This window comes from Antechinus flavipes, chromosome 4 (genome assembly GCF_016432865.1).
Source record: "Antechinus flavipes isolate AdamAnt ecotype Samford, QLD, Australia chromosome 4, AdamAnt_v2, whole genome shotgun sequence".
NCBI classification, from domain to species: domain Eukaryota; kingdom Metazoa; phylum Chordata; class Mammalia; order Dasyuromorphia; family Dasyuridae; genus Antechinus; species Antechinus flavipes.
The window spans coordinates 427,061,649-427,083,563 of record NC_067401.1 but is presented as its reverse complement, the minus strand read 5'-3'; the positions used below and the strand labels follow the sequence as shown (position 1 = coordinate 427,083,563).

Below are 21,915 nucleotides of genomic sequence, written 5' to 3'. Positions count from 1 at the left end.
ACAGAACTTTTTTTTAGAGAATTCATGTGAATATCATATTTTATCAAATCTAGAAAATTCATATTAACTTTGTGGACATAATCAAATCACCATTTGATGGTCACTATGATTAAAAAATGTGTTATTAAACTAAGTTAATGAATCTGAAAGCAATGGGCAAGTTTACAAGATTTTAGTATATTACCATAACTACTTTTAATGCAGAAGTCACATGTGAGTTTCTGGGAAGAGATTCAAACTTAAATGAGACACATTAGTTTTTGAACTATATGAGTTTGAATGAACTAATAACACAAGGCTATTTTTCTGATTTTGGAAAGTGACCAATCAGTCAATAAGCACTTTAAAAGTTCAGGCCTTCTGCTAAGAGCTGGGAATGCAAAGAAAGGCAAAGAGTCCCTTGCCCTCAACTCGCTCTCATTCCAGTGGTGGAAACAACACAGATACATAGCTAATGCAAAGTAACCTGAGAGGGTAAGACACTAGATGTTAAGGAACTTGGAAAAGACTTGTCAGAAGGTATAACCTGAGCTCAGTCTTTTAAAAGAAGCCATGAAAAGGAAGAGGTAGAGGTAAAAGGCAGGGAATTCTAGAGCTATAGGAAGGGGAGCCATGCATGAGGAACAGAGAGAACAATGAAGTACTAGAATACATGGAAAAGAGTCAAGAATAATTCTAGGAAGGGCTGGGTTACTGCCACACAAAGGAGGGGTATTTAACCTGAGAGTAACAAAGAGCTGATGAAGTTTAGGAAAGATGAAGGGATGACATAGACCTATGCTTAAAGTATTCCAGCAGCTAAGTGGAAATGATGGGATATAGAGAAAAGGGCTTGAGGCAGAGAGCAAGTAGAAAGCTACAGCAATCATCTAAATAAAGAAGGTAAGGACCTAAAATAGAGGGATGCTTATTATCAATGTGTTCACATCTATAACTTGTTTTCACAAGACCTTACTCATAGCAGGTACTTTAAAAATGTTTTTCTCTTTGCCCTTCACTATGTAAGTATAGAGAAGAGAAAACAAAATACAGCCTTAAGATATTTATTAAGGTTAAGCAATTTTATTGACATCTATTGGCATTTTATAGTCTCAAAAATCTAAATAAGTCATTGGAAAAGAGATGGATGCTAAATTTAGAATGACAAAATACTCAGATTCTACATCAAAATGCATTAAATTGAATTCAATGCAAGAAAGATAAAATAATCCTAATATATGTGGGAATAAGTACACTGACAAAACTACAAATGGATAAAGTTGATAATATTAATAAACAATTTAAATCAAATTAAAAGTTGTTTATTTCAAAATTTAAATATGAAAAGGAAAAGGGTCTCATTAGTGATCCTCAAAAAAGGGCCAGTGAATCTTTCCAATGAGATTACTGTAAAATCAAATCAAAACCAGAGATTATGAGAAAGTTAGGATTAATTTTCCATAACAAAGTATAAAAGAAATCAAAAGCATTAGTAAATTCAACAGGAGGAATTTAATACTAATCCCAACAAATATGCATAACAAATAACCTTAGGCCAAAGAACAGGATGGAAAAGCTTTCTGTCTCCTAGACAGCAGTATGTTACCAAGTAAAGCTACCTGACTAATAGTCTTCCAGCATTTTTTAACCAGATGAAAGGATGGACTCTTACATCTTACTGACTACATTTTCCCATTATGGTTTACTGCATTCTGTGAACAAGTACATGTCTAAATCACAATAAATAAAATGGAGACCAAATGGCAGCTTCCATAACTGTTATTAAACAGAGAAGTACAATTCAGCCTCTGTGCTTGTCACTCCATTCATCTCCGATGGTCTGCTTGAGCACTGAGTAGTGAGCAGGCTGCAGGGGCAGCTAGCGAGCCAGGTGGGTAGAGCACAGGACCTACTAACTACATGACCCCAGACAAGTCAATTTCCTCACCTGTAAAGACAAGGAAATGATAGCTCCACTATTTCCCAAGAAAACTCCAATTGAGGTCATAAAGATTTGGACATGAATAAAACAAATGAACAAAAGGCTTTCTACATTGAATAGATAAATATGCTGAGCATTAGTTCTATTTCGCAACTTGTATCAGTTCTCAAAATTACCCATGTTTTTCCCTTGATTATTCTCCTATAAAAATAGTTTTATTTTGTAAATACTATTAAACAAACACTCCAATAGAACTGTTACCTTATCAGTGAGGAAGTTCTTAAGATGGGGACCATCCCTGCCTGCCCATCCTGCTCATGTTCTCCCTTGCTTTCTGTTGATGATGCAAAGATACTTACCTTTCATCCTTACCACATGACCAGCCAATCTTTACATCTCATTACATATTTCACTAATGATGTCCTACTGCCAGTTTTTCTTTAAATTTATTTGATATATAATACAGCTTTCTCACATTCGTGGTATATTTTTTCCTTCTATTTAAAATTAATTTAAAATTAAAACACTTGAATTTAGGGAGGGGAGAGGGAAATTCCTTGTAACAAATATGCACATAAAGGAAAATAGATTTCCTCACTGAACATGTCAAAAAAAAAAAATGCATGTCTCATTCTGCCCCCGAGTCCATTGTGTCTAGGTCAGGAAATAGGTAGCATGTTTCACACTGGTCTTAGGGAATCATGAATGGGTATTGTGTCAATCAGTCTGTCAATCAAAAACCACTTGTTAAGCACGTGCTGTGTGTTATAGGCTGGGGATATAAAGGCAGGCAAGAGTCATATATACAGAATACATTAGGGATAGTCTCAGAGGCACTCTGATTTGAAGGAAGCTAGGGAAGCTGGAAGTAGAGATGCAAGGAAGGAGGGAGAGGTTGTGAGAATGTGGGGAGCTGAGTGAAGCAGGATCTAATGGGAGGAACAGCAAGGAGCTTACACTTTCTGTGTTACAGAGTACATGGAAGGGAATAATGAGTAAAAAAGACTGAAAGAGTAGAAAGGGCCCAGTCATTGTGGTAAAGGACTTTAAAAGACAAACAGAAGATTTCACATTTGATCCTGGAGGTGACAGGAAGCCTCTGGGGAAGATCTGGTCAGACTTTCACTCTAGGAAGATCGATTTGTCAGCTAAGGGGGTTGGGGGGGGGGGAGGGAATGGCAGTGAGACTCATGAGCAGACTTTGCTACAGCACAGACATGGGATGATAAGGCCTACATCCACAGGGGGATAGGGACATAGGTCAGACAGAGCTCAACAAAGGCATAGATATGGGGTGGTGAGGGATATAGGTGAGAAAGCTAGTATGATGGCAGCTAGCTTGGGAGCTTCAGGGACTAGTGGGATGGTGGCAACTTGGACAGTGATAAAAAATAAAGAAAAAAGCCAGGGAGAGGCAAAGCCTTAAAGAGAAAGAAAAGCTCAGTGACTGGCATGTTGAGTTTAAGATTTTCTTGTAACGTCCAGTCCAGAAGGTCTAAGAGGTAACTGGAGATCCAAGGCAGAGGCTGGGAAAAGCGTAGGCCAGGACAAACAGATGGTAACCCAGAGCACAGAACCGATGAGATCAAACAAATGAAATGATTAGTCTCGAGGAAGAAGAGAAGGGGTCTGCTAGACACCCATGACTAATGGACACGATATAGGTGAGAATACATCAAAGAATAGGAGGAGGAGGAGAAAAAACAGGAGAAAGTAGGAAAATCCAGAGAGAAAAAAAGCACCAAGTAGAGATAAACTCAAAGAAATCACAAAGGGCAAAGATGGAGAACGGTCCTAAGATGCAATGAGTAAGAGCTCATTAGTTTAGGTGAAATAATGATGCTAGAATCCAGACAGAGAATTACTGAGACCAAGATAAAGGGAAGCTAATGGGGATGGCCTTCTCAAGGAGAATAAAAGGTGGGGAGAGATGCAATGGTGGTTAACAGGATCAAGTGAGAGTTTTTTGAGCATGGGGGAACATGGAAATGATCATTGTTCTGATTTTCATCATTGGTTTTTTTTCTTCAGCATATTCCTATTATTCTACAAATTGCTCTGGTTCTGCTTATATCATTCTTCCTCAGGTCTTACAAGTCTTCAAAATTATTTTTATAATTTTGATGTCATTATATAAGGGTTCTTCTGGTTCTGCTCATTTTATCCTGTATCAGCTCATGCAAGTCTTTTAAAAATCATTTTTCCCTAATTTCTTAGTAGTGCAATATTTCATTACATGCATATGCCACAATTTATTTAGGTATTTCCCCAATTGATAGTTTCCAGTTTTTTGCCTTCATGAAAATAACTATTACAATTTATTTAATAGATAAAAAGTATTTTTCTCTTTATTTGATCTCTTTGGGATATAGTACTAGGAGTACTATAGTTGAATCAAAAAGCATGAACTGTTTAGTAACTCTGTGTATAATGTCAAGTTGTTTCCCAAAACTGTTGAACTCATTCATAGTTCTACCAACAATGCATTAATGTGACTTTTTTCCCTTACTCACTCCACCCTTACCAATCTGGACTGTAACCTTAGAAATTTTTAAATTTGTATTTTTCTTGTGCATTTTTTCATTTGACTTAGACAGACTGAGTTTCTTCCCTTGAGATTCCCCTGTTCAAATCTTTAGATCATTTACCAATTAGAGAATGGCTCCAAGTTTTAAAAATATGAATGTCATGAAAATTGCCTTCTCTGTTGAAAATGTAATTAAATACATGATCATTTCTTTGCAGACTGTTGTGTTCCATGATTCATAGCCATACAATAAGATAGAACAATAGCATCAGAATCATGATCTTTTATCAATAAATAGTTCCCTATGCCTTAAAACCCATTGCTCTATTAATCTATAAACATGAAAAAAAATTATAACTTAGTAATTTCTTGATTATTGTACTTGATTACTGTGCTGCTTTTTTTTATTTTTTTATAATGCCTTCAATTTATGCTATACAGTTGCTTATGTTACTAATTCTATATTGAGAGCTCTGATTTCTGTCCTAAATTCATTTGTAATTCTATTAAGAGATTCATTTCCCTTTGTGTTTCCCATGTTCGTTACAGATTCCTCAAAATTCTTTCTTTTACTGAGTAATATTGGTTCATTTACTTTAATATTATGATTTTCATTAAATGTTCTACTTTTTATTCTTTTTGGGTTATTGTTCTTTTTTTCTTTTGGTCTTTACGTTCTTCTTACCTGGTTTATCTGTTTGTGAAATATTTTTAAATTGATTTTTTATTCTAGCTAGTTCTCTACCATTAGATCTTTCAGATTTTCCTTGTATTTCCCAGACTTGTTTGGAAATCCCTCTCATACTCTTCCTTCCCTTCCCTACCTCTTCAATTTCTTCTCATATCCCTGAAACAGGGCCTCAGAGATCAGAGTCCTTGAAATAGTGGACATAAGAGTAATTTTTTGCTGAATTAGCCTTGAGGCAGATAAATGTCCCTCTCCCTTGAGTTTCCTGATCCTGTGTTCCCCTCTTATCTGCATTTCTGAGTGGCCTATGTCCCATAACTTTATCTTCCCCTGAGGCTCCCTTGCATCTCTCCTATACATTTCCTTTTTGGGGCTGGACAAAGGCATAATCTGCTAGTTCTTTTCAGGTCAGGGTAGGAGTTCAGGCAAAGCCAGGGACCTAGGGAATCCCTAAAATCAGACACTGAGACAGAAATTTAGGAATTTGCTTATAGGCACTAAAAGAAGCATATGGAGTCAGTTGAGGGAAGGTATACTAAATGCAGCTGTCAATATTAAAGTATTATATAAAGTACTAAAGTAGTCTATCTAGTTTAAATATTTCAAGATCATATAAGCACCAATTTTATATAATGTAAAATCATGAAAAAGAAAGAAATTAAGACAGAATAGCAATTCTGGACCTCAAACTATATCACAAAATAGCAATCGTCAAAATAATTTGAAAGTTTAAAAAAAAACAGAACAATAGATCAATGGAACTTATCTGAATAAAAACGAATTAGCATATAATTAAACTCAGTAATCCAGTATTTGATTAACTCAAAGGCATAGGTTACTTGGGGGATGGAGATAGGCAAAACCTCCCTATTTAATATTAACTTCTAGGAAATGAAAAAACAGTTTGGCAGAAATTAGGCTTAGATCAATACCTTATAAAAATTCCACAACAAATTTAAAATGACCTGAATATTAAAGATTAAACTACAAAAAATTAGAAAAGAAGCAAATAAAAAAATATAGCTATGCATATGAGATAAATTCTTAACCAAATAAGAGATAAGACAACAGCAAAGATAAAAAGAGATAATTTTGATTACATGAAACTGAAGAGCTTCTACATAAACAAATTTAAATGTATCTTGCATAAGAAGAGAAATTTAATTAAGAAAAATATTTGTATCAAATATCTTTGATAAATGTTTGCTCTCTAAGACTTTAAACACTTAACAGAAATACATGAGACCAAAATCCATTTCCTGATCTAAGGATGGTCTGAGGATATGAACAAACAGTACTCAAAAGAAGTGAACTTTAACAGTCATATAAAAGATTGCTCCTAAATCGTGCATAATTCAGACAAACACAAATCAAAACAAAACATTTCCAAAATAACTTCACATCAAGAAAACTGGCAAAGATGACAAAATGTGGAAATAGTCAATGTTTGTGGGAGTATGCAGGATACACACACATACACATATGAATGTAATAATGAAGGTATAAATTAACGTAACCATTCTGAAAAGCAATTTTGGAATTACATAGAGAAGGTAATTCAAATATATGCCCTTTCACCTCAATATTGAATTGCTAGGTATATAACCCCAAAAGGTCACTAATAGAAAGAAAGGCTTGACAGATGTCAAAATACTTGTAAACTGCACTTTTTTATAGGGAAAAAAAAAAATCGATATAAAAAAGATGTTCGCCAACTGAGGAATGTCTAATCAAATTGTTATCATGAATATAATGTGATATTAATATAGTATAAGAAACAATGAATATGATATAGGGGAAAAAACAATCAAAACCTAAAATTATAAAGAACAAACCTGGCCCCTAAAAAATAATGGAAAGCCACCTTCCTCTACTCCTTTTTTGACTTTTTTTCTCTTTTGGAGAAGGAAATGACAAACCATTTCAGGATCTTTGCCAAGAAAACCCATATCACAATCAGATTGAAAATTGCTTAACAAACCTCTTCTTTCTTTTTCTCCCAGTTCCTCCCTCTTTCTTACCCTTTCATTTTTCTATATTGTCCCAATAGAACTGACTTACATTCATTTTCTATCGTTAGGTATATTCCTTCTAACTATCCTAATAATGGTAAATTTCTTAGGTTTACATTTATCATCTTCCCATATAGCAATGTAAACAGTTTAATCTTTTAAAATCCTTTATGATTTCTCTTTCATGTTTACCTTTTTATGCTTCTCTCGACACTTGTTTGAATGTCAACTTTTCTATTCAGATGTGGACTTTTCATTAAAAATGCTTGAAAGTTAGATTAAATGTCCATTTTTTTTTCCCTTGAAGAATTACAATCAGTTTTGCTAGGTAAGTTATTCTTGGTTGTAATCCTAGCTCTTTTGCCTTCTGGAATATCATATCCCAAGCCCTCTCCTCCTTTAACTTGAACCCATTAAATCTTGTGTGATCCTGACTGTAGCTCCACAATATTTGAAATGGTTTCTTTTGGTTGCTTGCAATATTTTCCCCTTGACTTGGGAGTTCTGGAATTTGGCTAAAATATTCCTGAGAGTTTTCATTTTATGATTTCCTTTCAGAAATAAGCAGTTAATTTTTCCAGTTTTTATTTTACACTCTGGATCTAATATATCAGGACAGTTTTCCTTGATAATTTCTTAAAAGATGATGCCTGGCCAGTTCCAATGCTCTTGTAATGAAGAGCCATCTACACCGAGAAAGAGGAGAAAGGGGACTAAGTGTGAATCACAACATAGTATTTTCACCTTTTTTGTTGTTTGCTTGCATTATTTTTCCTTTTTGATTTGATTTTTCATGGGCAGCATGATAATTGAAGAATTACACATGTGTAATATATTGGATTATTTGCTGTCTAAGAGAGGGGGTGGAGGGGAAGGAAGGGAAAAATATTTGGAACACAAGGTTTTGCAAAAATGAATGTATCTGTGCATATATTTTGAAAACAAAAAGCTTAATCCAAAAAAAAAAATGATGCCTGGGGTTGTGTTTGTTTGTTTTGATCGTGCCTTTTAGGTAATCCAATAATTTTTAAATTATCTCTCCTCAATCTATTTTTCTTGCATCACTCTCATTTCTTTTCCCAATTTCTCTTTATCATTCTTAGCTCTTTCTTGAAATCTTCCTGGAATTCTTCTTGGACTTGTATTCAATATGCATTTTGGAGGGGAACTTTACTTGCAGCTGTTTTCATTTTGTCTTCTCCTAAGTCTATGTCTTGGTCTTCCATGCTACTATCATAGCTTTTAATGATTAGGTTCTTTTTATTATTTGCTCATTTTCCTACATATTTCTTGACTTTAGACTTTATATGAAAGTTGGGCTCTTCTCATTTGAAGGTCCAAAAAAAGCTTCAAGCTTTTTTTGTGCTGCTATTTTATAAGCTCGTTCTGGAGATCTGCAAATTTTAGGTGCTTTCAAGGTAGTGTTTTCTTGGGGAAAGTATAGCTACTGTAAAGAAGTCACTGCTCCTTTTGATCCTGGCACTATAACCCAGCTCCCAGATCCCTTGCATCTCCCTTGTAACTGTGATCCTGAATGTGTGTAATGGAGTTGTCAAACAGCACCCAGTCCTGTGCCCAGAGCCAGCCCAGGGCCCCCTGTAATCTATCTCTAACATGTTGTCCAATCCCCTTATTATCCCTAGACTGAGACTGCCCCCAAGAGCCACTGCTGATATTCCCACCACATCTACTCCAGGGACTACAAGACAACAGAAGAATCAATGTTTTCTTGATTGTCAAAATAGGAATAATGTGGAATCTGCAAATTACAAGGCATTGAGTTTGACTTTGATTCCTAGTGGATTCTAGGTGTGCCATTTAAAAGAATGTTTAGTAGATATCTAGAAAGGGAAGTAAGTAGTCTAAGAACTATATGGTTTCAACAAAAACAAGTCATACCAGACTAATCTAATTTCCTTTTTGGACACTATATTAGATCTGAAGATTTCTATAGACAGGATTTACCTAGATCTTGGCAAAGCAGTCAGCAAAGTTTTTCATGCTCTTTTTGTGGATGAGATGAAGAGATATGAATTGACCTACATTACAGTTAAATTGATTCATAACTGGTGAAATCAACCAAGACCCAAAGAGTAGTGATAAATGGTTTAATATCAACTTGTAAGGAAGTTTGTAGTAGTACACTGGTGACAACAAAATGATGACTTCTGCAATGCATTTCAATATATTGCTTTGTATTCCCTATACCACTGTTTATAACGTATATAGGAATAGCTTTGCTATCTGTGAGTTTGTTGACAAGTGGTGCCATCATTGTTGTTTTCTGGAGAATGTATAAATGCATATTCAAAATTCTATATAGCTATATTGGTTAGCTGAAACTCCATTTTTACATATTAAGATCCTTGTGAAGTTCCCCTATCTCATCAAGATTAATATTCACATGTAGAACCTGAAGGGGAAGTTGTAAATTCTTTTGAGCAATAGTTCCACTTTTTCCTTACTATGGAACATGCCTCAAGGTCATTTTCCAAAGCAATGGATAAAGTTAGTTAGAAGACAAAGAAAATTATTTAGGATATCCTGATTGCTGTTTTTTCCTTACCTATACAATTTCTTATTTATCACTATATTGCCAAGTAATACCGATAACTAATAATAATGATAAATAACATTTATATAGCATTTTGCTAGATAAGTAAGATTTGCAAAGTGCTGTGCACATGCTATCTCACTTCTAAACTCCTGAGAACATCTCTCTTTTCCAAAATTACAGAATGTTCACCTTGGCCCAAAGGAAATTTTTTTTAGAGAATTTGAGTTCCAATAAATGACAAATTTCTGCAAATTCAGCAGAGGTAAGAAAGAGGATCCTTGTTTCAGGGTTTCCACTTCCTATCATCGCTGGCTCTGAGAATAATAATCAAATCAATATAACCCATGTTTTTGGCAAGAAATGTTTCTCTATGACAATATCCCGTCCACTCAAACAAAAACTTCCTTTTTTGGCTAATATTCTCCTATACAAAGAGCTTCCTCTAATTAAAATTTAAGCTCCTCAAGAGAAGGGACTATCTCATATTTGTATTTGTATCCTTAATAGATTATCTAGCACAGTTCATGGCATGTAGCAGGTGCTTAATAATTTTTTTTTCATGCATTCAAGTGACTTCTCCAAACTGATGCATACCCAACATGCCTCTGCTATTCCTCCTCATCCTGGAGAGTCACAATGACATATAATGGAAATATCTTTTTGGAAAATGTGGTAGTGACTCTTTCTGTTATTGTCTGCTTGCATTTTTGCTTTCCTTCTCAGGTTTTTTTTACCTTTTTTCTAGATCTGATTTTTTTGTGCAGCAAGATAACTATATAAATATGTATACATATATTATATTTAACATATGCTTTAACATATTTAGCATGTATTGGTCTACCTGCCATCTAGGGGAGGGGGTGAGAGGAAGGAGGCGAAAAGTTGGAACAGAAGTTTTACAAGGGTCAATGTTGAAAAATTAGCTATGCATATGTTTTATAAATAAAAAGCTATAATTAAAAAAAAAGAAAATGTGGTGGTGAACTACATGGTTAGGAGGAATCTTTTTGATTGACTTTGAAGCCAGAACTGGAGGTTCCTTCCTGCTCTGGTAGATCAGTACCCCACCTGTTCATTTTGGTTTTTTCCTCCTGATGGATCTCTGTTCATGGTTTGACTCTTCTGATGGCATCCGAAGCTTTAGACCTTCCTCCTTCTGAGGCTGAGAAGTGGACCCATCAAAACAGGCCTTGACCCACTGTCTCTCTTGTTTGTTCTTTTGTTTTATGGTGAAGGAGGCTCCAACTTGTAGGTTTTGAAAGGTGAGCAGAGCAAACACCTAGGAATCTAGAAGCATGGGATTCCACAAGACTTTATCCTAAGCTTTACAGCCTGGTCAATATCAATGCTCTGACTGTCTATGGGAATCTACCTGGAACATGAACTTGGTGAAGTTGATGCTACAGAGAAATTACAGTAAGAATGCTTCCATTGTCCCCCACAGACCAAGATGGGGATAGAGATAAATATGTCTCTCAAATGTCTGAGGGAAATACGTTTATTTTTGGTTCTATCCTATTTTCTAAGTAAATATCCTTTTGTAGAAGCTAATCATTATGGTTAATTGGTCCTGGGGTACTGGTCATTATTGTTAACAGTAGCAGAAACACACATAGTGGACAATAAAGAAGAGATAATCTAACCTATCAGTTTATTCATTCTTCCTTGAGGAAGAAATGCAGCATGACCTAGAATAGTGAGCCCAGAGCTTACTCACTTTACAGACAAGCGATCTAGATGGAGCAAGATTTAAAACTAGGCTTTCTGACTACAAAACTAGCTTTCTTTCCACTGCACAACAAATGGCACTCCATTCATAAGACTGCTAGCCTTTCTCTGATGTTCCCGTGAAACATCTAAAACCTGATATCATAGACTTCTGACCCTCCCCCCTATATAGTTAGTGGATACATACTTTTAATATTGCCACCCAACTTGTGGTATTGCAATCCTTCACTAGGAATTCAATAGGAATTCTGAGGAACCCAATAGCTAGTGTTGATGTAAGTTGAGACACAAATATTAGGGCCTTTCTGTTTTATTTCTTGCATTTCAAATGTTCTACTAGCTATAAAGATTATCCTTCAATAAACAAGCTGTATCGATGGTCTCTTTCTTTCCTACAAGTTGATTACAAAATCACTAACTGAGAAAACAAATACCACTAAATATCCTAAACAATTAGGATAGAAAAAACTGATCAATTGCTCTTTTCAATTATTTCCTATGGACTTCCAAATAACGCTAGTTCATTCAACAAAAAGTTCAGGACACTACATTAAGTGGAATGCCTCTGAGATTTGTTCTAGGCCTTGTACAATTAAAAAATTTTCATTAAGGCAGAAATAACAAAGCTTATCACATTTGTTGATGACACAAGACAAAGAGAAACAGAAAGAATATTAAAATACATTGTCAGAATCAAAAAATATTGAAAGACTAAACTAAGGCACTAAATTTATTAAAATCAAATATAATGAGGATAAACATAGTTTTAAATAGAAGCTCAAAAAATTCAACTTGACAAATATAGGATAGGGGAAGCTGTAGCTAAAAAGCAATTTGACTGGAATATAGCTGAGGGATCAACAAACTGCTAACTGGACAGGATTTAACAGCACAAAACAATTAATGAGAAATCAGGCCATGTTAATAGATACATATTGTCCAGGCCCAGGGACGCAATTGCCTTGATGTGTGATGGGAGTTGGGCCTCTGGCTCAAAAAGCTCTAGAGGATCCTTGTCATCTCAAGGATAAGAAGAGACACTTCTCTGCCTGGTGCTGAAGGTCTTTTCCGATCTGGCTCAGGCCAGCTTTTCCAAGCTAATCATGCATTATCTCAGTCAAACTGGTCCTGCTGTTTCTTGCTGTTCCTTGGACCCCAAATTCACTTTCCATTCTTCTGCCTTTTCCCAGGCAGGGAGGGCACACCCTTCCATTTCATCTCTACCCTCATAGTCCTCACTGCTTACAGGCTCTACTCAAGGATTACCTTTTACACAGATCTTTGGGATCTTTCTGGCTATTATTGCTCCCTCCCAGCAGGAATAAAATATGTACAAAGGAAATGAAAAATATTTAAGTTCATGTGTTGTTCTCCCCCTACACACACACACACATACACACACACACACACTCACTCTCATGAGTTTCTTGACGGCAAGAGTGGTCTCATTTTGGGGTCTATATCCCCAAAATGTAACACAACCTCTTACTTTACAGAAAGTGTCTGTTTAATATGTGCTTGTTGAAAGAATGATTATGTTCAGTTCTGGGAGTCACATTTTATTGAAGATGTTAAACTGAAGAGTCTAGAATCTTGAGTTCTTAACATTGGTTCCATAAACTTAAAAAAAAATTGATAACTGCATTTTAATATAATTAATATATTTTGTAATTTTCTGTATTTAATGTTGTTTTATATTTTATCTAGCTAAGTAGCTCAGTGGATAGAGTGCCAGAGTGCTTTTAGAGTCAGGAAGATCTGTGTTTAAATCTAGTCTCAGATACTTCCTAGCTATATGACCCTGAGCAAGTCACTAAATTCTGTTTGCTTCAGTTTCCTCATCTGTAAAATAGGTTGGAGAAAGAAATGTTAATCCATTCCGGTATCTCTACCAAGAAAATCTCAAATGGAGTCATGAAGAGTCAGATACAGCTGAAAATGACTAAACAATAACCACTTCCCAGGATGGTTGTGAGGATCAAATGAGATCATATTTGTAAAGCCCTTAAGGCAGTAAGCACTACATAAACTTACTTTTTCCCTCTGCCTTTTATTTTGCATTTTAAAACATTCTTCTGAAAAGTCTGTGGCCTTCAGCAGACTACCCAAGAGATCCATGATAGAAAAAGCTAAGAAGCTCCGAGGAAGGTGACCACAAGGGCCAAGAGAGAGGGGAGATCTGGGGAGGAGGAGGAGAGACCAGAAACCTGCAGAGCTTCCTTCTGAGTCCAAATGAAATGCTGTGATTCTCTACACCCCCTTTCCATCATTTTGCTTCCATTCTATAATGTCATGGGCTAGAGGCCCCAAGCCTTCTCCCCTTGAGCATGCAACTGATGTGAAAAGCCTATGATAGTCTTATTTTTAGTAAGTACATTTTATCTGAGAAGGTAAGCAAACATGAGCAGTTTAACAGGTTATTTAGTTTGATTAGCAGCTCAGTGATGGGAACGCATCTGAACTTTACAGTCAAACACAGAAGGATCAAGGCTACCCCATTCATTCACGTTTTGAAGCATGACCACCAATGGAAAGGACAGAAAGGAAGATAAAATTCAGGGTCATCAACATTATTCTTTTGTTTGCCAGAAAAGTTCCTGGTTTAACAAGAACAAAGTATTCATTTTATCACTGAGCTGCTAGGGAAGTTGGGGATTTTCTAAGTATCATTATTCCTGACATATATGATTGTTTGAAATAGTTAATAAACTTGGGAAACAATACAATGAATAAAAGCCACGGTCACAGTTTAATTGGAATTTTGTCAATTTATTTGTATTATTGTATTACCATCTTTTGAAGATGAATGACAGAATAATTTTTAAAAAGGATCTATTATGAATAGATGGAAAAGGAGAGGAAAGAATTTTAAAAGATATCAGAAAGATGCAGAACTTTTTTAAAAAGACAAGACTAAAATGGATAAAATAACATAAAAATGTAAACTGCAAAAATGATCCTGAATATTTTATGAAATAAATCTAACAAATATCTGATTGAGTGTAAGTTTTACATTGTCACCCAACCCATTTCTCTTGTTCCACACTCATCTGCAAGGGATTAATCTTGTGATTCAAAATATAAATAGGAATAACCAATAACATTAGGAAAGGTTTAAAGACAACTTTGAAAAATATATTTTTTCCTCTCAAGTTCTATACTAAATCTGTGCTTTAACAGCCAGCTTCAGGGCAGAGGATTTCTTCAGTTCCTGCACTGAATACTTCAATATCATGAGAATGAAAATTGTTTTATAAAAAAGGGCTTTCCCTCCTAATTTCATTTCTAGGGTTTATAGTATCCAATTTTTGCCAGAAAGGAGGGAACTGTGTGTGTCATCCTTCTCTGAGATATCGTACTGTAATATTAGCATAAACTTTTATTTGACAAAACTGGCCCAAAATTGAAACAAATTTGGTATAGAACAATTGCATTTTCCCAGACTCAGTTCCCTCTGCCAATTAACAGGGAAATTGGTACCCAAATCTTGAATATAAAGAAAGGATTGTAGCATCACAAAAATCACAAAATCTCAGAGTTGAAAGATCCCTCAGAAGCCATCTAGTATAAAAAATACCTGAACAAGATAACGGAGAAATCACTACCTACTTATTATTTGAAGAGCTCTGGAGACGAGGAACCAACTAATGGTACCAAGTCAGTCTATTCTATCTTAAGTTTTCCCTTAATTCAAGCTTCTATTTGTGACTCTGAAACTTCTACACTCTGCTGCAACTAGTTCTGCTCTGGCTGGAGAGGAGTCTGATCCTTCCTAAAGACAGTTCTAGTCCCATTGGCCTTCTCTGCTTCAAGCTAAACTCTCCCACTTTCTGGAGCGAATTCTAGGGAGAATGGTCTCAAAGTAATCTCCAACTCCTTTATCCTGCTGACTGACTTCCTCTGAAGAACCAGCGGGTTCTATCATATTCTATCAGAAAAGCAGGCAAAAAGGATCATCTCTTTTTTGGGCCTAAGAAAGTATTTAAAGACTGCCCCAAATAATAAAAATGACTGGTTTTATACATTCCGAATTCCAAAATTATCATGTCACTAATTTAGTATATAATTTCCAATGCACATTATATGTAGTTTTTCTTTATTTTGCAAACAGTGGATAAAAAATGCTAACTTTTCTTCTATAGGTGTTAATAGAAAAGCCCAATTTAAATGGCCACGACAATAATAACTATTGTTCATGTTTACATATTATTTTGAGATTTATAAAGTGATTTTACAATTATCTTGTAAAGTACATGATTCAATTGTGACTATTCTCACTTTATGGATAAGGAAACTGAGTCTCAGAAACCCCAAGTTCCCAAGGTGTTAATAAATGATAAATGACAAGCAGGGCCACACTCTGGTCTCCTGAGTCTAAGACAAAGGCTCCTTATGTTATACCATACTGCCCCCGACAGGTGAGAACCATGCAGCTCAGGGAACATGATTCATCTGACATAGTAACATGCTACTTCAATCACAATAATTTCGAATTATCTTAAATTGACCTCCATCTCTGTCAGGGCAGCATCAGAGCAAATTCAGTCTCAGAAAGGACTGGAGCCAAAAAGAATGAGGACCAAGAAAATAAAGAATAAGTCCACTGACTTCTCAATACATCCTGGAATCCCAAAGAATGACCTTCACCTTCTTAGAGCCAATGCATCTTAGCCAACCCCAGGGAGCTGAGAAAGCAAATCAGAGGTAGAAGCATATTTACAGCAAGGACACCACAAAAAGATAATTGCAGAAACATAAAAAAAGGCAAAAAGTGAATGAGGAAGGAAAAATGAATATTCAAAGAAAAGAATCCTCTCACAACAAAGGAAACTAAGTAAAAAAAATCTTGACAAAGGAAATTTATTACAGTAAGTTTTGCAATGACAAGAACCTCTAGAATAAGACTAAAAGGATGACCCTAGAATTAAGTAAAAATATCAAAGTACAGACAGAAATCAGAAATCTTAAGGAAAAAGTATAAAAGTCTAGTCAAGGAGAGACAGATAAAGATAAAGAGAGAATGCTAGAATAAGAGACAAAAGTAAACAGAGAGAGACATAGACACAGGTAAAACTACAGAAATGGAAACTGAAAATGAAGAGACATTAGAAAAATTAAATTTAAAAATTAAAATTAAAATCGAAAGGTAAGATAAAAAAAAACATGAAAGATAAACAAATTGAAAGGCCTAAACTTAAAGATAGCTTGTAAAAAGATAAAGGAAAGTTATGTCTCTCTCTATATATAGATAAATACAGATAAAACAGAATCTCATCATTTTCTTCCTATGATGGTTTAACATCTGGTGTTTGCTTTGGAACATTTTGTGAAACAGACAGGGCATATCTAATGAGAAGTCGAATAAATAAGGAAGATAAAAAGCAATGACAGCTAGATGCTTTTAGAAATATTCCATGGAAGGGAGTTTGGTTGGGGTTCCTGGTCAGAAGGGAGAGTTGAAGAGAAGCTTGAGGTACCAATCCCCCTACTTTATGATTAAAGGTGCATACATTAATATCTCTTATTTAAAAAAAATGAAAGGCCAAGAAGAAAGAACCTCACAATAGAAATATACGATGGGAACAGGGAAAACTGGGGTTCATCTTTAAGGAAGGACACTGAAGTAAAAAATGCTTCTATCCCAAAGAGTAATGTGAAATCGTTAAATCCAAAAAGAATTTATAGAACTCAAAAAAGAATTCAAAAATCAAATGAGAGACAATGAGGGAAAAAAATCCAAGAAAAACAAAATAATTATGAAAAAAAAGTTAACCAACTAGCTAAGGAGATACAGAATCTCAAAGATGAAAATAATTCTTTGAAAATATGAATTGAGCAAAGGGAAGCCAGTGAAGCTATGAGAGACTAAGAAATAACAAAGCAGATTATAAAGAATGAGAAAAGAGAACAGAATGTGAAACACTTGATAAGAAAATTGACAGATATGGAGAGCAGATCAAGAAGAGAAAATATAAGTATAATTGGACTACCAGAAAATTGTGACCAAAAAAGAGAACTCTGACATAATAATCCAAGAAATAATCCAAGAAAATTGTCCTGGAGAAACAGAACTGAAGGGAAAGTAGAAATAGAAAAAATCCACTAATTACCACCTCAAAGAGATCCTTTGTGGAAACACACAGAAACAATACTGCCAAATTTTGAAACTCCAAAAAAGAAAATTTTGCAAGAAACAAGGAAAAAAAAATTCAAATACACTGGAGCTACAATTAGAATTGTACAAGATTTATCAGCAGCTACATTAAAAGATCACAGGTCCTGGAATCATATCTACTGACAATCAAAAGAACTAGGCCTTTAGCCAAAAATATCAAATCCAGCAAAATTATCCATAACACTGAATGAGAAAAAAAAATGGACATTTAATGAACTTGCAGATTTTCAGGTCTATATACGAAACCAAACTTAACAGAAAATTTCAAGAAATCAGCATGGACAAATGGTTTATGGGGTTTTTAACAATTAGGTTTTACAAATGAGGTACAGAGGAAGAACAGATCGCATTAGAGAGAGGAGGAGGGTTTATAGTTCTCAGAGCCTACTTTCATCAGGAATGGGTTTAATAGGCATCACTACAAATATATCAAGAAGGGTGTAGTACCCTCCAAAATCTATAAACAAATAAAGGGGAAGGGATGAGTAGAAGACAAGATCTATGGGTGGGCGGAGATTGAAGTAATAGCAAGATAAATTATGAGAAGAATTAAAGCAAAGTCTCAGGGATAATAAAGATGCGTGTATGGGGGTGTATATGTATATATTTACATATGTATGCATAAATATATCATTTCTTAATTATAGCTTGCTTGGGAATGGGGGGAATGCAAGGGGGGAAATAATGTAAATAAGGTGTACAGCAGAGAACAAAAAACAATTTACAAGGAAGTATAGAAAAGATGGATACTCGTGAATACAATTTCTTATACTAATATATATAAACATACACATACACATACTTTCTTAATCTGGTAATTTGTTGTTATATATTTTGAATACTTCCTGATATTCTGCTGGTCACATGACAATGTTTTCTTTTGATTTGTATTCCTGTTCTGTTTTTCTTTTTTCTTATTCTTTTTACAATTTGCTCTGTGGAATGAAGAGAGCATGAAGAGAGCTCACTTGTTCCATTCAATCATGACTAAAACAAATTGCTTAGCCCTCCTTATAAGGCTAAACTTGGAAAAAAAAACTTGCTGTTTTCTCTTCATTGGGAAACTTCCAAAACTTACCAAAAAAAAAAAAATTGCATTAAAAAATATCAACATAAGCATCCACTCTCCTTGGAGAACATAAGTGTTTGAAAATAGGAATTTCTGCGTGACTGTCAGCAGAATCCAATGGAAAAAAAATTAAAACTAATCTTGGCATTCTGGGAAAGAAAAGAAATTAATCTAGCTACAAGAATAATTATGGACAACATTAAAAATATTACTTTTCCTTAGAGTATTAAAGTCTGCTCCGTGTTCTAGTTTGAGGGATACTCTTCTGAAAATTCCTCCCCAAAGCTATTTCCTAGGGGACAATCCTAGGAAGTCCTCCCTTTCCTTAGCTATGTGTCTCTGAATAAACCTTATCTGACTTGCTATTTCAAATTCTTCTTATCCTGACATTTTTAATACACTCAAGTCCAAAAAGCAAACAAAATTTTTTAAAAGATAACAAAAAAATTTCCTTAGGAAGAAAAATGTATTAAGTTTATATCATTTAGAACCATTTAGGCCCATAACTGAAAGGATGAAAAGTGGGAAGAATTAATTTATTAAAAATATAAAAATTTATATATATATATATATATATATATGTATATGTTGATTTTTTCTTCTCTAAGTTTTTATCACCTGTATGAATTTATAAGTATTATAAGTAGTATTCACATAAAGTACCTTTAGCATATGAAAGAAAACATTTCTAAAGTGAAACTTTCTCATATATTTCTATTTGGAAAACAAATGCAAATTCAACATACCAGTATGCCTCTAAAAATAAAATTGTTCCATAAAGTCAATTTAACACAACACTTACCTTCACTAATAGCATGAGGTTTAATAATGCAGCAAGTACAGTTAGTAAATTTTGCAGTGTTTACTGGGCCACCACTTCCACTTGAGGGAAAGAACAACTCCAATTCCTAAAAACAAAAATTAGATTTCTGATGTCACAGGTGCTCTACAAATTTTAATATCCATAATAATCTTGTGATATAAAAATGAATTCATTATTTAAAAATAACTTATTTGCCTCAAGAATTCTAGTAAATAAGCAATTAATAAGAATTAATTAAACAAATTACAAGTAATAAATGTAGTAGAGTCCACAAACTAATCAATTAACAAGAATATGAATTAACCTGGCATATGAATAAAATATGACTTGGGTATCTGACATATGAATAAAATATGACTTGGGTTAACAAATCTTACCTAATATATTTTTAAAATACTATGTTGAAGGACAGGCGCAAGTCATCATGTAGTCTCATGTAGAGAGACCAGCCTTGAAGACAGCAATACCTCTTGGAGTACAGAGCCTTTTGTGACTCTGAGCACAACATTTACACTCTCAATTTTCAGACAACTCTCTAAGACTCTAAAATGCACAACTGTTACTAGTCTAAAATGGTAACAGGTATCCCTTCACTGGAAAACTCCCAAAACTAACAAAAATGAATTTTAGAAAAAAAATCAACATTAGCATTTATTCTCCTTGGAGAAAATAAGTGTTTGAAAGTAGGGATCTCTGCATGACTGTTAACAGAATCCATCAGAAAAATCTTGGCTTTCTGTGGAAGAAAAGAAATTAATCTTCAGCAATCCTTTCACAACACTTACTTGTTTTATTTTTTTTAAATTGGGGGCAAGAAGCTGAGCCAAATATAGTGACTATATTAATTAATTAAATTATAGTGACTGTATTAATTATTTAATTAAATTAAATTTCTCTGGTCCCATGCTGGTATTTTGGCTAATTATTCTTTTACCCAGGACATCAAACAGACCATGCAGTAATCTGAATGGCCTACTAAAAGGCTCAAATAGCCAAGGGACTATGCCAAGTTTTAATTCTTTGGGTCAGCTGGATATGGTTTTATACACTAATCCAGTAAAGTAAAAAGTTGATCCACTATCAAGAATGATCTACTTTAAAAAAAACAAAAACAAAAACAAAACCAGAAAAAACTACTATCCAATAATATTAGGCATTATGCTGATATCAATTTTAGTAAAAGTACAACTTCTTTAAGCTGCAATGAAATGAGAATATCATATTCACAAATGCAAAGTCCTTTTAAAAATTAATTTAACCTTATTCTTTATTATTCCTTTGTATAATTAAGAAATATTCAGTATCCTTACTTCTCATTACAAATGACAAAAATGTCTCCTTTTATATATCATTTGAAAAAGTGATATAATGCTTCTCACTCTGTGAGTTAGCTAAATCCCCACAAACTCCAGGAAACTACTTCTACTTATCACCTAACTTCCAGGTGAATAGGATAAAGGATATGCAGGAAGGTAAAAATACTGTATATTCAGGTTTATTATAGATTTCTATCTAAAGGAGTGTATTATAGTGGTAGCTGCACTCATTGTAACCAAGCCATAGTTAAGATGAAGCTCTATGATGACAATGAAAAATTTTACTGAGGAAAAAGCTGGCATTCAAATTTCTCTACATTGTTATACTGAAATATTTATAGAGGACCAATGGGCAAAATTCAATAGTTTTTCTAAATATGCCAATATTTTAAGAAATACTTTCTTACCTAAAAAAATGTTTTTACAAACATGTTTATTATTTTCAAAATAACCCCCCCTTTTTTTTTAACAATGCATAAGCATCAATAATGAAAAGCACAGCTACGTTCAAAGACATTTTTTAAACATCCTTACCTTGGCAGCAATAGCAAAAGAATCAGGACCATGAACTGTATTTCTTACACCATCTGTTCCAAATTTTGCTCTAATGGTTTCAGGAAAATCTGTACGAGCTACAGAAGGGTTTGCAGGTCCTATTAATTTCTTCCATTCATTGACAGCATCATTTCCTAAAATCTCCATAGCAATAACAGGACAACTTGTAATAAACTGGATAAGCTCACTGCAAAATAGATTTTTGAGGAATATATGTTAATAAATGTATCTCAACATGGAAAATCTATTAAATTGTAGGCAAACTGCAAAATAAATTATTATTAAAAAGTTACTGAGTATTATTTTACTATGGACATGCCAGCATTTTATAATTAAGTAGTTGTATGATAGTCTAGCTCTCCACATATCACTGGTATTGTCAGACAACTTAAAAAACAGAAGCAAAATCACTATAATAATATGTCTTTGTAGAAAGCCATTATCAGATGTCTCCCTTGCTGTAAAAAGTAATAAATTGATTTGGCTTTAAAGTCCCTAATGTCCTAAGATACTAATCAATTCAATTAAAAAAATCTCTATTTTT

At 34.2% G+C, this 21,915-nt stretch overlaps 1 protein-coding gene across 2 annotated transcripts in view; it reads right to left on the bottom strand.

Moving 5' to 3' along the window:
- NME7 (NME/NM23 family member 7) overlaps positions 1-21,915 on the bottom strand; it is a 154,879-nt gene that overhangs the window by 87,528 nt on the left and 45,436 nt on the right. For both annotated transcript variants that reach the window (XM_051998999.1, XM_051999000.1), the window contains 2 exons: positions 21,351-21,558; positions 19,480-19,585 (listed from right to left, as the gene is read on the bottom strand). In XM_051998999.1, coding sequence (XP_051854959.1) covers positions 19,480-19,585; positions 21,351-21,558 — 314 coding nt within the window. The remainder of the gene's footprint in view (positions 1-19,479; positions 19,586-21,350; positions 21,559-21,915) is intronic.